At 37.4% G+C, this 13,265-nt stretch overlaps 1 protein-coding gene across 4 annotated transcripts in view; it reads right to left on the bottom strand.

The window, feature by feature from the left end:
- The window catches only part of GOLPH3L (golgi phosphoprotein 3 like), a 40,173-nt gene continuing 27,402 nt past the window's right edge, over positions 495-13,265 (bottom strand). For 2 of the 4 annotated variants that reach the window (XM_005663498.3, XM_021089894.1), the window contains 2 exons: positions 8,919-9,033; positions 495-2,705 (listed from right to left, as the gene is read on the bottom strand). In XM_005663498.3, coding sequence (XP_005663555.1) covers positions 2,278-2,705; positions 8,919-9,033 — 543 coding nt within the window. In that variant the 3' untranslated portion in view covers positions 495-2,277. Of the gene's footprint in view, positions 2,706-8,918; positions 9,034-10,217; positions 10,350-13,265 lie in introns of all 4 variants that reach the window. The other 2 variants (XM_013997188.2, XM_005663495.3) reach the window with 2 other exon arrangements.

The raw sequence follows: 13,265 nt of genomic DNA, 5'->3' as shown, positions 1-13,265 counted from the left end.
GCAACCTCCATGTGCTGCAAGTGTGGCCCTAAAAGCAAACAAACAAACCAAAAACAAAGAAAAGAAATAAAGTATAAACAATTATAGTAAATATTCCTATTGTTCCTTGTGCTATAGACATCATAAAGAAATGAAGAACACCAAGCCAATTATAAGCACGATTATCTTACTTTTCATATGCAGTTAACTGTTATAGTTAGATATGTTACCTACATTTGGAACTTAAGACTTTCAGCTCTTCCAGTAAATTCAGGTGCCACTTACAAGTAGTTATTAAGAGGACAGAATATACCTATTCTCTTCATGGTAATAATGGTATAAGTGAATAACTTATTTTGCTTGAAATGGAGACACTATTCAGACTTTACATTAGTTGGGGTTAAGGTTTACCTTAATGTGTGCCCTGTAAAGGGGAAGTGTTACCGGCCTGATGTGGAAAGTTCTTATTTCCAGGTAAAATAACTGAGGTTGTAAAACTGCACGGAGAGACCAGAGAGCCAATAATTGATCTTTATTATACAGAAATGTGAAGGCCATATGCATTAAATGAAAAGCGGTTTTGCAGTAAACATTATGCAGATTCAAACTGAAGACATCCTCATCCTATTGAGATATAATATAAAAATAAACACTGACCAAGAGTTACTAGAAAGAACTCAACTCAACTTCTACACCCTACCCCCCCAACCCAATCAAGCTGAAACTTTCCACAGGAAAACCTGGTTTCAATTCATGCCGAATTGTTCAAATGGAAAGAAAAACTAAGTCAGGTAGAGATGTGCACTGGTTTTTATACTTTTAGAGAGCTAGACTGACGCTCTCATTTAAGAATTTGCTTCACTTTAAAATTTGTATCTCTAGTCATTTAAATATAACCTGAAGTGAAAAAAGTTAATTGAGTTGGGGAATTTTGTGGGGCTAGGCAGGTTTAGGGGAGGAGATGAGAATTATAATTTCATTTAATTACTTCTGATCATGAAGATCTGGTATCAGGTCTGGGTCATCTGTATTAACGATTTGATAGTCCATTTCTCTGTAGCTGTCAAGAGGCAAGATGCATTAAAAGTATCAGCCTAACAAATGCTTGACATTAGCAGTTTGGTGCCTGTCCTCTTTATATTCCCAAATTCTAGACTTTATATCAGGATGCTTTTAATATCAAATTGCCCTTCTAAATAGGATTTTCCTTAATAAGCTCTCTTTGTACTCACTACTGAAGTGAAAAATGTTTTAGAGGTTTGGTTAGAAAGATGGTTATGTTGAGACATGACTAATGACTAGGAGGGCATCTATGGACTAAAAATAGACAAAACTACTTCCAGAATCCTTAAACATAGGGAAAAATCTATCAATTTATTTAGGAAGCCAAATTAGGGAACCAGAAGATCTAGAGTTTAGTTATATTGTCTGGACTCAGGTTGCTGCTATTCAGCAACTGACATTTACAACTCCCTAAATTTGGTCAAAGTGGAGACATTCAAAGTCATCTGGACAGTCATGTGCTAAAGAGTGGAAATTCTGATGCCACTTCCCTTCCTCATAAAATTCAATGCTGACTGCATGAAGGAGGTGGTTGACACAGACATTTTTTCCACTTAGACTTCTGTTCTACTGAATGATGGGGTAGGATAATGCTAAGAGACAGTATAGAATATATTTCTTGTTCTAGGGCTGTGAGAACCAGGTAATCAAATTTGGAATTCTCATTAGGTTAGAAAAGGAAAGACAAGAAAATCACTAGTGGGACATACATTTACCTCCCAGAGACCATCTGCTCCAAAAATTAGTTTTGTTTCCATTGCCCCTTATTCAGAGAGACAGTTACTTCAATAAGCTATATTACTTAGAGCCCTAGAGACAGCCTGAAAATACGTATTTAAGATAGAAAACAGGCTTTAAAAATGTGATAAATGGTTTACTCTACATCTCATTTGCATTCTGTGGCTAGAGAACTCCAAATCTCACTTAGATAGTCCTGCTAATTCTAAGGAACACGGGATAGAAGTAAACCTAGAAGTGAGAGAAAATGTTTCCTAGGGGTGTGTGGGTTCTAACCCAGTTTATTCACCTCTGGAGTGGAAGTATAATAAGGTGAAATAAATTCTGTTGATAAGTCAAGGTCTATGGAGAAGCCCTGAAGTTGCTGTCCCCAAATCACGAGTCTGATTCAACAGAAGGAAAAAAGAATGATGAAAAACATCTCATCACACAAAATTCAGTGATGGTGTCTCTCACAGTCACTGGCCAGCAAGGGAAAAGGAAAAATACCTGCTGGCTTTAGGATTTATTGAAGGCTGCCAGCACAGCCCAGATCATCTCTGTGGCACTGTGCTTTGTCCCCTCTACCTCAGGATCCAGTTCTACTAGGTCCTTGGCTCGATTCATTGCCACGTCATACTTGTCATCTGTCAAAGAAGAGAAGACATTCTCTAGCACGTCGGAGGAGTGGGCTAGCACCAGGAGTGCTAGTGTTCGCTTGTCCATACGCTGAGGGTCATTTACCCACCGCTCTAAGACACTATCTTGAAGTTTTTTCACTAGTCGTTGTTTCTCTGTTGTATTGGTCACTGGGTGAGTAGTCATGTCAAATAGGAGGAAATTCTGTTTCTCAGTGGTTAGAATACCCTTCTCTACTAGGTTCTTTGCAATTCGCTCTCTTACATTTCTCAGCTGGTACTGTAATTTGAAAGGGTTCCAGGTCTCACCTATGGGGAAAATAAATAGAAGGCTTGAACAACACTATAAACCAAATAGACCTAACCAGACATCTGTAGAATATTCTATCCTATAACAGTAGAATACATATTCTTCTCAAGTGCACATGAAACATTCTCCAGGATATGCCCTATGCTAGGCCATAAAACAAGCCTTAATACATTTATACGGACTGAAAACATACAAAGTATGCTATCCAACTATAGTGGAATTAAATTAGAAATTAATAACAGAAAGAAATTTGAGAAATTAGAAAATATGTGGAAATTAAACAACAGACTCCCTAAATAGCCAATGAGTCAAAGAAATCACAAGGAAAATTTAAAAAACACACTAGAGTAGAATGAAAAAAATAAAAACCTCCACAACATATTAAAACATATAGAATGCAGCATAAAGCAGTGCTAAGACAGAAATTTATGATCCACAATGCAGGGTACTATCCACTACATGATCATGGTGCACCACTGGCCAAGTAACAGAAATTTATGATCCAAATGAGATATTAGAAAAGGTTAGGGAGACATCCAAAGGTAGTTAGATATTAGGTTATTGTCAAATCAATAACCTAATCTTCTACCTTAAAAAACTAGGAAAAGATCATACTAATTCTGGAAGTTCTCACTGTGGCTCAGCAAATTAAGAACCTGACACAGTGTCCATGAGGATGCAGGTTCCACCCCTGGCCTTGCTCAGTGGGTTAAGGATCTGGCGTTGCCACAAGCTGTGGTATAGGCCACAGATGCAGCTCGGATTTGACCCCAGCCCAGGAATTTCCACATGCCACAGGTGTGGCCATGAAAAGGAAAATTATATTAATCCCAAAGCAAGTAGGAAAAAGGAAATAATAAAGATTAAGAGGAAATAGAGAAAATGAAAAGAATAGAAACAATAAAATCAAAACTCGACCCAGAATTGCCAAAGCAATTCTGAGGAACAAAAACTAAGCAAGAGGCATAACTCTCCCAGACTTCAGGCAATATTACAAAGCCACAGTCATCAAGACAGCATAGTACTGGTACCAAAAGAGACATATAGACCAAAGGAACAGAATAAAGAACCCAGAAATAAACCTAGGCATCTATGGTCAATTAAACTTTGACAAAGGAGGCAAGAACATAAAATGGGAAAAAGACCGTCTTTTCAGTAAGTCTTGCTGGGAAACCTGGACAGCTGCATGCAAATCAATGAAACTAGAACACACCCTCACACCATGCATGAAAATAAACTCAAAATGGCTTAAAGACTTAAATATAAGACAAGACACCACCAAACTCCTGGAAGAGAACATAGGCCAAACATTCTCTGACATCAACCTTATGAATATTTTCTCAGGTCAGTCTCCCAAAGCAACAGAAATAAAAGCAAAAATAAACCAATAGGACCTAATCAAACTGACAAGCTTTTGCACAGCAAAGGAAACCAAAAAGAAAACTTACAAAATGGGAGAAAATAGTTTCAAATGATGCAACTGACAAGGGCTTAGTCTCTAGAATATACAAGCAACTTATACAACTCAACAGCAAAAAAGCCAACAACCCAATTGAAAAATGGGCAAAAGACCTGAATAGACATTTTTCCAAGGAAGATGTAAAGATGGCCAACAAGCGCATGAAAAAATGCTCTACATCACTGATTATTAGAGAAATGCAAATCAAAACTACCATGAGATACCACCTCACACCAGTCAGAATGGCCATCATTAATAAGTCCACAAATAATAAATGCTGGAGGGGGTGTGGAGAAAAGGAAACCCTCCTGCACTGTTGGTGGAAATGTAAGCTGGTACAACCACTATGGAGATCAGTATGGAGGTAACTTAGAAGTCTATATATAGAACTACCATATGACCCAACAAGACCACTCTTGGGCATATATCTGGATAAAACTCTCCTTGCAAACGACACATGCACCCACATGTTCATTGCAGCTCTATTCACAATAGCCAAGACATGGAAACAACCCAAATGTTCATCGACAGATGATTGGGTTAGGAAGATGTGGTATATATACACAATGGAATACTACTCAGCCATAAAAAAAAATGAACTAATGCCATCTGCAGCAACATGGATGGAACCAGAGACTCTGATACTGAGTGAAGTAAGTCAAGAAAGAGAAAGACAAATACCATATGATATCACTTATATCTGGAATCTAGGCACAAGTGAACCTTTCCATAGAAAAGAAAATCACGGACTTGGAGAATAGACTTGTGGTTGCCAAGCAGAAGGGGGAGGGAGTGGGGTGGTTGGGGTTAATAGATACAAGCTATTGCCTTTGGAATGGATTAGAAATGAGATCCTGCTGTGTAGCACTGGGAACTATGTCTAGTCACTTATGATGGAGCATGATAATGTGAGAAAATAGAATGTGTACGTGTATGTGTAACTGGGTCACCATGCTGTACAGTAGGAAAAAAAAATTGTATTGGGGAAATAACAATTAAAAAAAAAGAAAAAGAAATCAAAACTTGGTTTAATGAAAAGTTGAAAAAACTAATAAACCTAGAGTGACCAAGGAAAAAAAGGGAGGAGACTCAAATTACTAAAATCAGGAATGAAAGTGGAGATATCACTACTGACCTTCAAAAAATAAAAAGGGTTATAAAAGCAGTTCCGGTCGTGGCGCAGTGGTTAACGAATCCGACTAGGAACCATAAGGTTGCGGGTTCAGTCCCTGCCCTTGCTCAGTGGGTTAACGATCTGGCATTGCCGTGAGCTGTGGTGTAGGTCACAGACGCGGCTGGGATCCCGCGTTGCTGTGGCTCTGGCGTAGACTGGTGGCAACAGCTCCAATTAGACCCCTAGCCTGGGAACCTCCATATGCCGAGGGAGCGGCCCAAGAAATGGCAAAAAGACAAAAAAAAAAAAAAAAAAAAAAAAAAAAGAAATAGCTAAAAAAAGACAAAAAAAAAAGGGTTATAAGGAAATATATGAAAAACAGCACGGCAACAAATTAGACAACCTAGAACAGACAAATTCCTTGAAATACACAAATTACCTAAACTGATTCAACAAGAAACAGAAAATTATAATAGCTCTATGACAATTAAATAAATTGAATAAGTAACTTTGAAGCTGCCCACAAAGAAAAGTGTGGTCAAGATGGCTTTACCAGTAATTTTACCAAATACTTAATGAATAATTAATACCAATCCTTCACAGATGCTTAAAAAAAGAGGAGGAGGAGGAGGGAAGACTTCCTTAGTCTACACAGTATTATTCTGATACTAAAACCAATTAAAGACATCACAAAAAAACCACAGACCAATATCCCTTATGAAAATAGTTACAAAAAATACTCAATGAAATACTGGCAAACAAATCCAGCAACATATACTAAAGATTATGTAATATGGTCAGGTAGGCCTTCAACCAGAAGAGCATAGTTGTTTTAAAATACAAAAATCAAGTAATATCAATAGATAAAAAGCAAAAACCAAATGATCACCTCAAAAGACACACAAAAAAATTTGATAATATCCAGGAATTCCCGTCATGGCTCAGTGGTTAACGATTCCGACTAGGAACCATGAGGTTGTGGGTTCGATCCTTGACCTTGCTCAGTGGGTTAAGGATCCGACGTTGCCGTGAGCTGTGGTGTAGGTTGCAGACGCAGCTCGGATCCTGCGTTGCTGTGGCGTAGGCTGGCGGTTACAGCTCGGATTAGATCCCTAGCCTAGGAACCTCCATGTGCCGCAGGAGCGGCCCTAGAAAACAAAAAAAAAAGACACACACACACACACACAAAAATGGGCAAAGGATTTGAATAGACAATTCTCCAAAGAAGATACACAAATGGCCAATAAGCACATATAATGATGCTTAACATTATTAGTCATTAGGGGAATGCAAATAAAAATCACAATGAGAAATACTATATACGCACTAGGATGGCTAAAATAAAATTACCAAGACAGAGAAAAACAAGTATTAAAGAGGATGTGGAGCAATTAAAACTCTCACACACTGGTGGTGGGAATGTAGAACAATATAACCACTGTGAAAAGCAGTCCCTATTCCTGTCCTCAAGAAGTTTACAATCTAATATGGGGTGATAGTGGAGATACAAAAATAATATTTGAAATGGGCCCTAATGACACTGGGTATAGTTCATAAGGTTTTTAAAAATGTTAATTATTAAGGTATTACCTCTGGGACAATGGCAAGCAACAGAGATGCATCTCTCTACCTAGACAAAAACTGTACTGGTAGTAGAAACTACCTGAAATAACTATTTTAGAACTCTGAGTCTATATGAACACTTGGCAAAATGTGGTAATATCAGTCAATTTTAGCCTTCAGTGCAGTAGTGACTATTCAGTCCTCAGACCCCAGTACCATGATAGGCATCCGTGGAGACAGTAATTTGTAATTTTGGTGTAGCTTGCTGGAGTGAGGGTAGGCAATAAGGACCTTATCTTTGAAATATCAGGATCTGTGTTCTGATTATAGATTGCAGCTTCTGATGGCTGACATGCTGCTAAAGGCTGCCATCGTTCCAATCCCCACCAACTGAAGCAGCTGCTTGGGGATTTAAAAGAGAAGGTTTTTTGTTTTTGTTTTTTTAGATTCAAAAATAACTGCATATACACAGTATTTTTAGAGACCCACTATGCTTGCTCAAGAAAAGACATAACCACAGGAAAGACCTGAAATTGAAAGCTTTCACCTCAGTCTGATCCATAACACAGAGACCCCATACAACAATCAAAAACAAACAAAAAAACAAAAAACACCAGGAAAATAGGGGGAAATATAGAATTACCAAATTACAAGATTCAAACATCCAGTTTTCAACAACAACAACAAATCACAAGGCATATGGAGAAACAGAAAGGTACAGTCCATTCAAAGGAACAAAAGCAAGTGATATAATATATACCCGAGGAAGCCCGGATGTCAAGTTTACTACACAAAGTTTTGGAAAACGACTGTCTTAAAGATGTTTCTTTATGATGCTTCTTTTAGCAAATAGCTAAATGAAAACATGGACAAAGTCCTCCCCATACTTTATTACGTTAATTGTGCTATCTTCAAGTTTGCTAATTCTTTCTTCTGCCTGATTAAATCTGTTTTTGAATCCACATAGTGTATTGTATTTAAGCTTAGACTTTCCTTTTGGTTTCTATTTCTTCACTGGTATTCTAATTTTGTTAAAATGATCTCTGTATTATTTCTTATACCTATATGTGAATATACAAATATCTCAATACAAACTTTAATTAAAAAAACTGTTCCAGAAAGTGACACTGGTTGTGACCTCAAGGTGCCCTATGGAAGGGTCTCCTAAAATTTTATGCCACCGACTTAGTTATTCACATTAAAGTTTTTGAACTTGCCCTTAAGAAAAAAAGGAATGAAGTATTGATACATGCTCCAACATGGATGGACCCTGAAAACATCCTAAGAAGCCAGTCACAAAAATCCATAGGTAGGATAATTCCATTTATAAGAAATATTCGGAATAGGCAAATCTACAGCGATAGACTGTAGATTAGTGGTTGCCTGGAGCTGGTCAGGAGAGTTGTGGAAATGTGGGAAGAACTTCTAAGGAGTATGGGGTTTATTCTGGGGATGATGAAAATCCCCAGAATAAGCTTAGATTGTGATAATGGTTGCACAACTGTGTGAATATGCTAAAATCCATTTAACTGTATATTTTAAATGCATCAATTCATGGTATGTGAATTATATATCAACAGACATTAAAAAATTTCTTGTGAGCTTATGAGGTGTGGTGGCAGAAATAAAGCTTTCAACAACTTTATGTATTGATTAATCATGCCTTTTTTGTCCCTCATTAGTATAAACAGTGACCTATTGCATATATCTTACGCAGCACCCTGAATTTTTATACTTCTTTTCCCAACCTTAAGAATAGGATAAATATTATAAAATGTGGGATTTTTATTTATTTATTTATCTATTTGTCATTTTTAGGGCCGCATCCACGGCACATGGAAGTTCCCAGGTTAGGGGTTGAATCAGAGCTGTAGCTGCAGGCCGACGCCACAACCACAGCAATGCCAGATCGAAGTCATGTCTGAGACCTACACTGCAGCTCACGGCAACACCGGATCCTCAGCCCACTGAGGATCATGACTAGTGTTCTCATGGACACTAGTTGGGTTCATTACTGCTGCACCACCATAGGAACTCCAAAATGTGGGGTTTTAAAATCATTCTGAGTCGTCTTACCAGTGAGTAGCTCTATCCATGTTTGGACAGTTTCTGTGGGCTCAGTTGCTTTGATGTGTTTGAGAGTTTCATCCAGTAAAACATCTCCTGTTGGGCTGTCTGACTTTAGTAGTACCTTTCAGAAAAGAAGAAACACGGGACCCTGGTTCATTTACTTCATTTAAATTAAAATCATTCAATACGCTATATATACATTATTGATTCAGTGTGGTAGGAAATGCAAAGCAGCATAATACACTGCCACTGTTCTCAAGCAATTTAAAATCTAGTATGAGGTGATAGTGGAGAGATAAAAATAACCTTTGAAGTGGGCCCTAGTGACAAACTGGATATAAATGATAATGGAAAAAGGATTCAGTAATAACTCTCTGAGTCTGGAAAACCAACTTGTAAAGCAAATTAAGGTAGGAAAGTCAGGAAAAGGAATCAATTTAGGGGAAAAGTTGACACAGTTTGCTTTTAACTGATATGGGATAGCCATGTTGAAATGTCTGGCCAATAGTTAACTATGTTCCAGGGGGTGGAAAAAGAAGACAGGCCTAGAAATTTGGGAGTTAATATCATGGGGAGTAATAGATGAAGCTGTAAAGGTAAATGATATCTCCAAAAGGATACAAAGTTATACAAAGCACAAACTGAGACTTAGATGTTAAGGTAGGTAGAAGGAAAAGAAATAGCCAGAGAAACGAAGGTCAAGAACAGAGAAAGTCTGAAGCAGGAAGTGGTCAAAAGTGTCAAATGCCACACATAGGTTAAAAGAGGCAAATAAATTGAAGACTGAAAATTGGCTGGTGATACCTAAGAAGGTAGTTTCAGTAGAGTGCGGAGTATGACAATGAAGTTGTGAGTGGAAAATATGAATAGTCAGAAAATGGAGATAGCAATATAGCTCATTTGCTGGAGAGGACTTGCAAAATAATTGGAAGAAGGGAAATTGAATGGTTAGCTGAGGATGACCAGATTTTGGTAAAAACTGCACCTGACCCACATAATTGCCTCCTCACATATAATACTCTATTTCATAATATTATAGCTACAGACATAGAGGAAGAAATAATCAACGCCATCCTAAATGTGATTTTTTTCTGCATAAAAAAAAGTAAGATAAAACCATGAACTTCTTTAGACCATGAGTACTTACACTTCTTTCCCTACTACAGGATAATTAAACCTGTTAGACAATGGACAATTGAGTCTGTGATATTTGTCTTGTCTCACTACTCAAACCTTCCTATTCCTCCATAATGGACCACTGGTATCTGCCCTTTCATAAGAGGATGTTCACAGAGGATGCTCTACCTTTCTGTCTAGTAGCCGCTTCTTACGCATGGTGGGGGGTTCTAGATAGATTCGACCTCGCATGGCCAGCTCTATCAGGATGCCCCCTCGAAGGCCAGATGATATGCAGTCATTCCAGAAAGATGTATAACCCTAGGAAAGGGGAAAAGAGAAGAGAAAGAATGTTCTGAAAGGGATATGGACTTGCAACAAGCACCTGAAAAATGGTCCACTGTGCTGTGTGATTAATTTCACGTCACATTACATGAACTCAAGGCCAAGGGGAGAATAAGAGAAAAAATAATCTCTAACTCCCTTAATCTAAATCCCTCAAAGTATGATTTTTCTGTCTAATTTCAATCTCTTTGTGAATTCCTATGCTTTGGCTGTTAGTTAATAATTGGCATGCCAAATTTTAATTTCTGAGAAGAATTTTTGCTTCCTTGATATCTGTTTCCATGATATTCTAAATTTCAGAGCAGGATACAGGTAAATCAAGTTAAAAAAATGTATAAACCATTTAAGCCTTTTACATTGCCAAGAAATGTATTAGTTGCAAGCTCTTTTGATGGGTGGTATAGTAGAAACCCAGCTCTGCCACTGACTAGTTAAATGCCTTGGGTATGTTACTTAACCTTTCTCAAGTGCAATGTCCTCATCTGTAAAATGGGGGCACTGATATCTATCTTTATAAGTTTCTGGTGAGGAATAAGTGAGATATATGTAAGAAAACTTTTACTATAGTCCCTGGCATATTCTATGCACTTAAATATTTAGCTTCCCTTCTCTAAGACCTATAGGGAATAAAAAGATATATAATTAACAGCCAGTCTTAAGGAGCTAAAAACTTAGCCAGAAAGACCATGCAAAATCAAGGAAAGGTTTTCTGTGATAATATACAATTTAAATAAATGTTCAGTTGAAAATGGAGTAGAAGATAAGGCATAAATGATTATAGGAAGTATGGTTTAGATGACAGTTTTTCAAATTATAAATGACTTTTGGGCTAGAGTAGTCAGGAACTCTTACAGGACATGGGCTGGGGTTTGAAGAATAGGCTGAATTTAGCAGAGAGGGAGGGTTTTCCAGATGAAGGAAACCATCCAAATTCTACGTAATCTTCAAAAGGGCATTTTAACAAAAGTGTCAAGGAAGGAGACCTCAAATACATATAGAGATATAACTCAAGGATTCAAAGAGAACTCATGAGCAAGTTGGCCAGGCTAGGCTATGGAAAATCTTGATGCTCTCAATTTTTTATGGGAAGGAAATACTGAATTCTGAAGATTCTGAGCAAGGAGTTATGATTAACACAAGAAAGACCCATCAGCATTATCAGAACTGTTTAACACTCTTTAACTATCTTGGGTGCAGCATTCCCTCTCACTGGAGAGAAGGTGGGTGTGACATTGGTAGGGAGATTCAAGCCTGGCCTTAAAGCATCACCAAGACTAAATCACAGTAATGGTAATGTCTAATATTTATTGAACACTTATTGCATAGTAGATTTGTGTTAAATAAGCTTTTATACATGTGTTATATGATTACATCTTCACAACAAAGGAGGTACTACTATTACCCATGTTTTATTTTTTATTTTTATTTTTTTTCTTTTTGCCTTTTCTAGGGTCGCTCCCACGGCATATGGAGGTTCCCAGGCTAGGGGTCTAATCAGAGCTGTAGCCACCGGCCTATGCCACAGCCACAACAACACAGGATCCAAGCCATATCTGTGACCCACACCATAGCTCATGGCAACACCAGATCCTTACCCACTGAGCAAGGCCAGGAATCATGGATGCTAGTTAGATTTGTTAACTGGTGAGCCACAACGAGAACTCTTTAACTTCCATGTCTTTTAACCTCTTTTTTATATTTTCAATTTCCTTTGTCTCTATATTGCTTTCTCAAGAGTTAGTTTGTACCTGGCTCTAATTTACTTTTTATGTTTAATATGTTAAAATAATGCTGAGCTTTTGATTTCAACTATTTGTCATCTGCAAAAGTTTTACTTATTTTTCACTTTTGCCTGGTCATTTGTGATCATTTCTTCTTGTATTTCATTTTGTGATTCTTTCTTTCTTTCTTTCTTTGACCACGGAAGTTCCTGGGCCAGGCCATCAAGCCTGACTCACAGTAGTAAACTAATAGTAAACCACAGCAGTGTCATTGCTGAGTCCTTAAACACTAGGCCACCAGAGAACTTCAAGATTCTTTTGTTTCTTTAAAAATATCACAGATATCTCATACTGTTTGATCATTTTAATACCTGAGGTCCTTGTTATTTCTACTGGTTCATTCTCATGGGTGTCTTTCTTTGTATGGTTATGATACTTGGTTAACAGGTCCATATTTAATTTTTTGTGAATCTATGAAATTCTGGAGGTCTAGATTGAGGATGTCTTCCTCTAGAGAGGAAGATCTGCATTTAGTTCTGCTGAGAGCAAGGCATGGAGAGACTGAGCCTGCCTCATGGCTACTTCAAGAGTCATACTTGTAACTCCTTTTTAAGGAGGGAGTAAGCCATTTTTTTTCCTACCAATATTTGGTTACATACAAGTTCGCTGCCTAGTTAAGGTTAAACTATAACTTCACTTTAGGATATATAATTTACTTAGGCATAACCTTTATATAATCCTGGTGAGTTTATGAATCTCAACAGGTGTGCAAACATTTCATCCAGGATTAAAGCAATTAGAGGAAAGTTTTCCTTGTCTTCATTTCTGCCTAACCATGTAACTTCTGTTTCAGCAAGAATGATGTCGGATTGTAAACAGAACTAGAAATGCGAAGCACTGTAAATAAAGAAATAATGGAGACCAGGACGTACAAACCGTATATATTCCATATCACCCTTTCCCATCATAGTCTCTCATAATATACAAAACTCTTCAATTTAGATTTTTACCTTTCTTTTTATTGAATCATATGCCATAACAGAATAAGTAAAAAAATACACAGAAGCATTTTAAAAATAATTATAACTCTAAAATCTAGTTTCCTCTAAATCTATCTGGCTGTTTTAGTGAATTCTCAAACCATCTACAATAAAGATTCTGCATTGAAGGG

The sequence above is a fragment of the Sus scrofa genome, chromosome 4 (assembly GCF_000003025.6).
Source record: "Sus scrofa isolate TJ Tabasco breed Duroc chromosome 4, Sscrofa11.1, whole genome shotgun sequence".
NCBI lineage: Eukaryota > Metazoa > Chordata > Mammalia > Artiodactyla > Suidae > Sus > Sus scrofa.
This window is presented reverse-complemented; position numbering and strand designations above follow the sequence as displayed.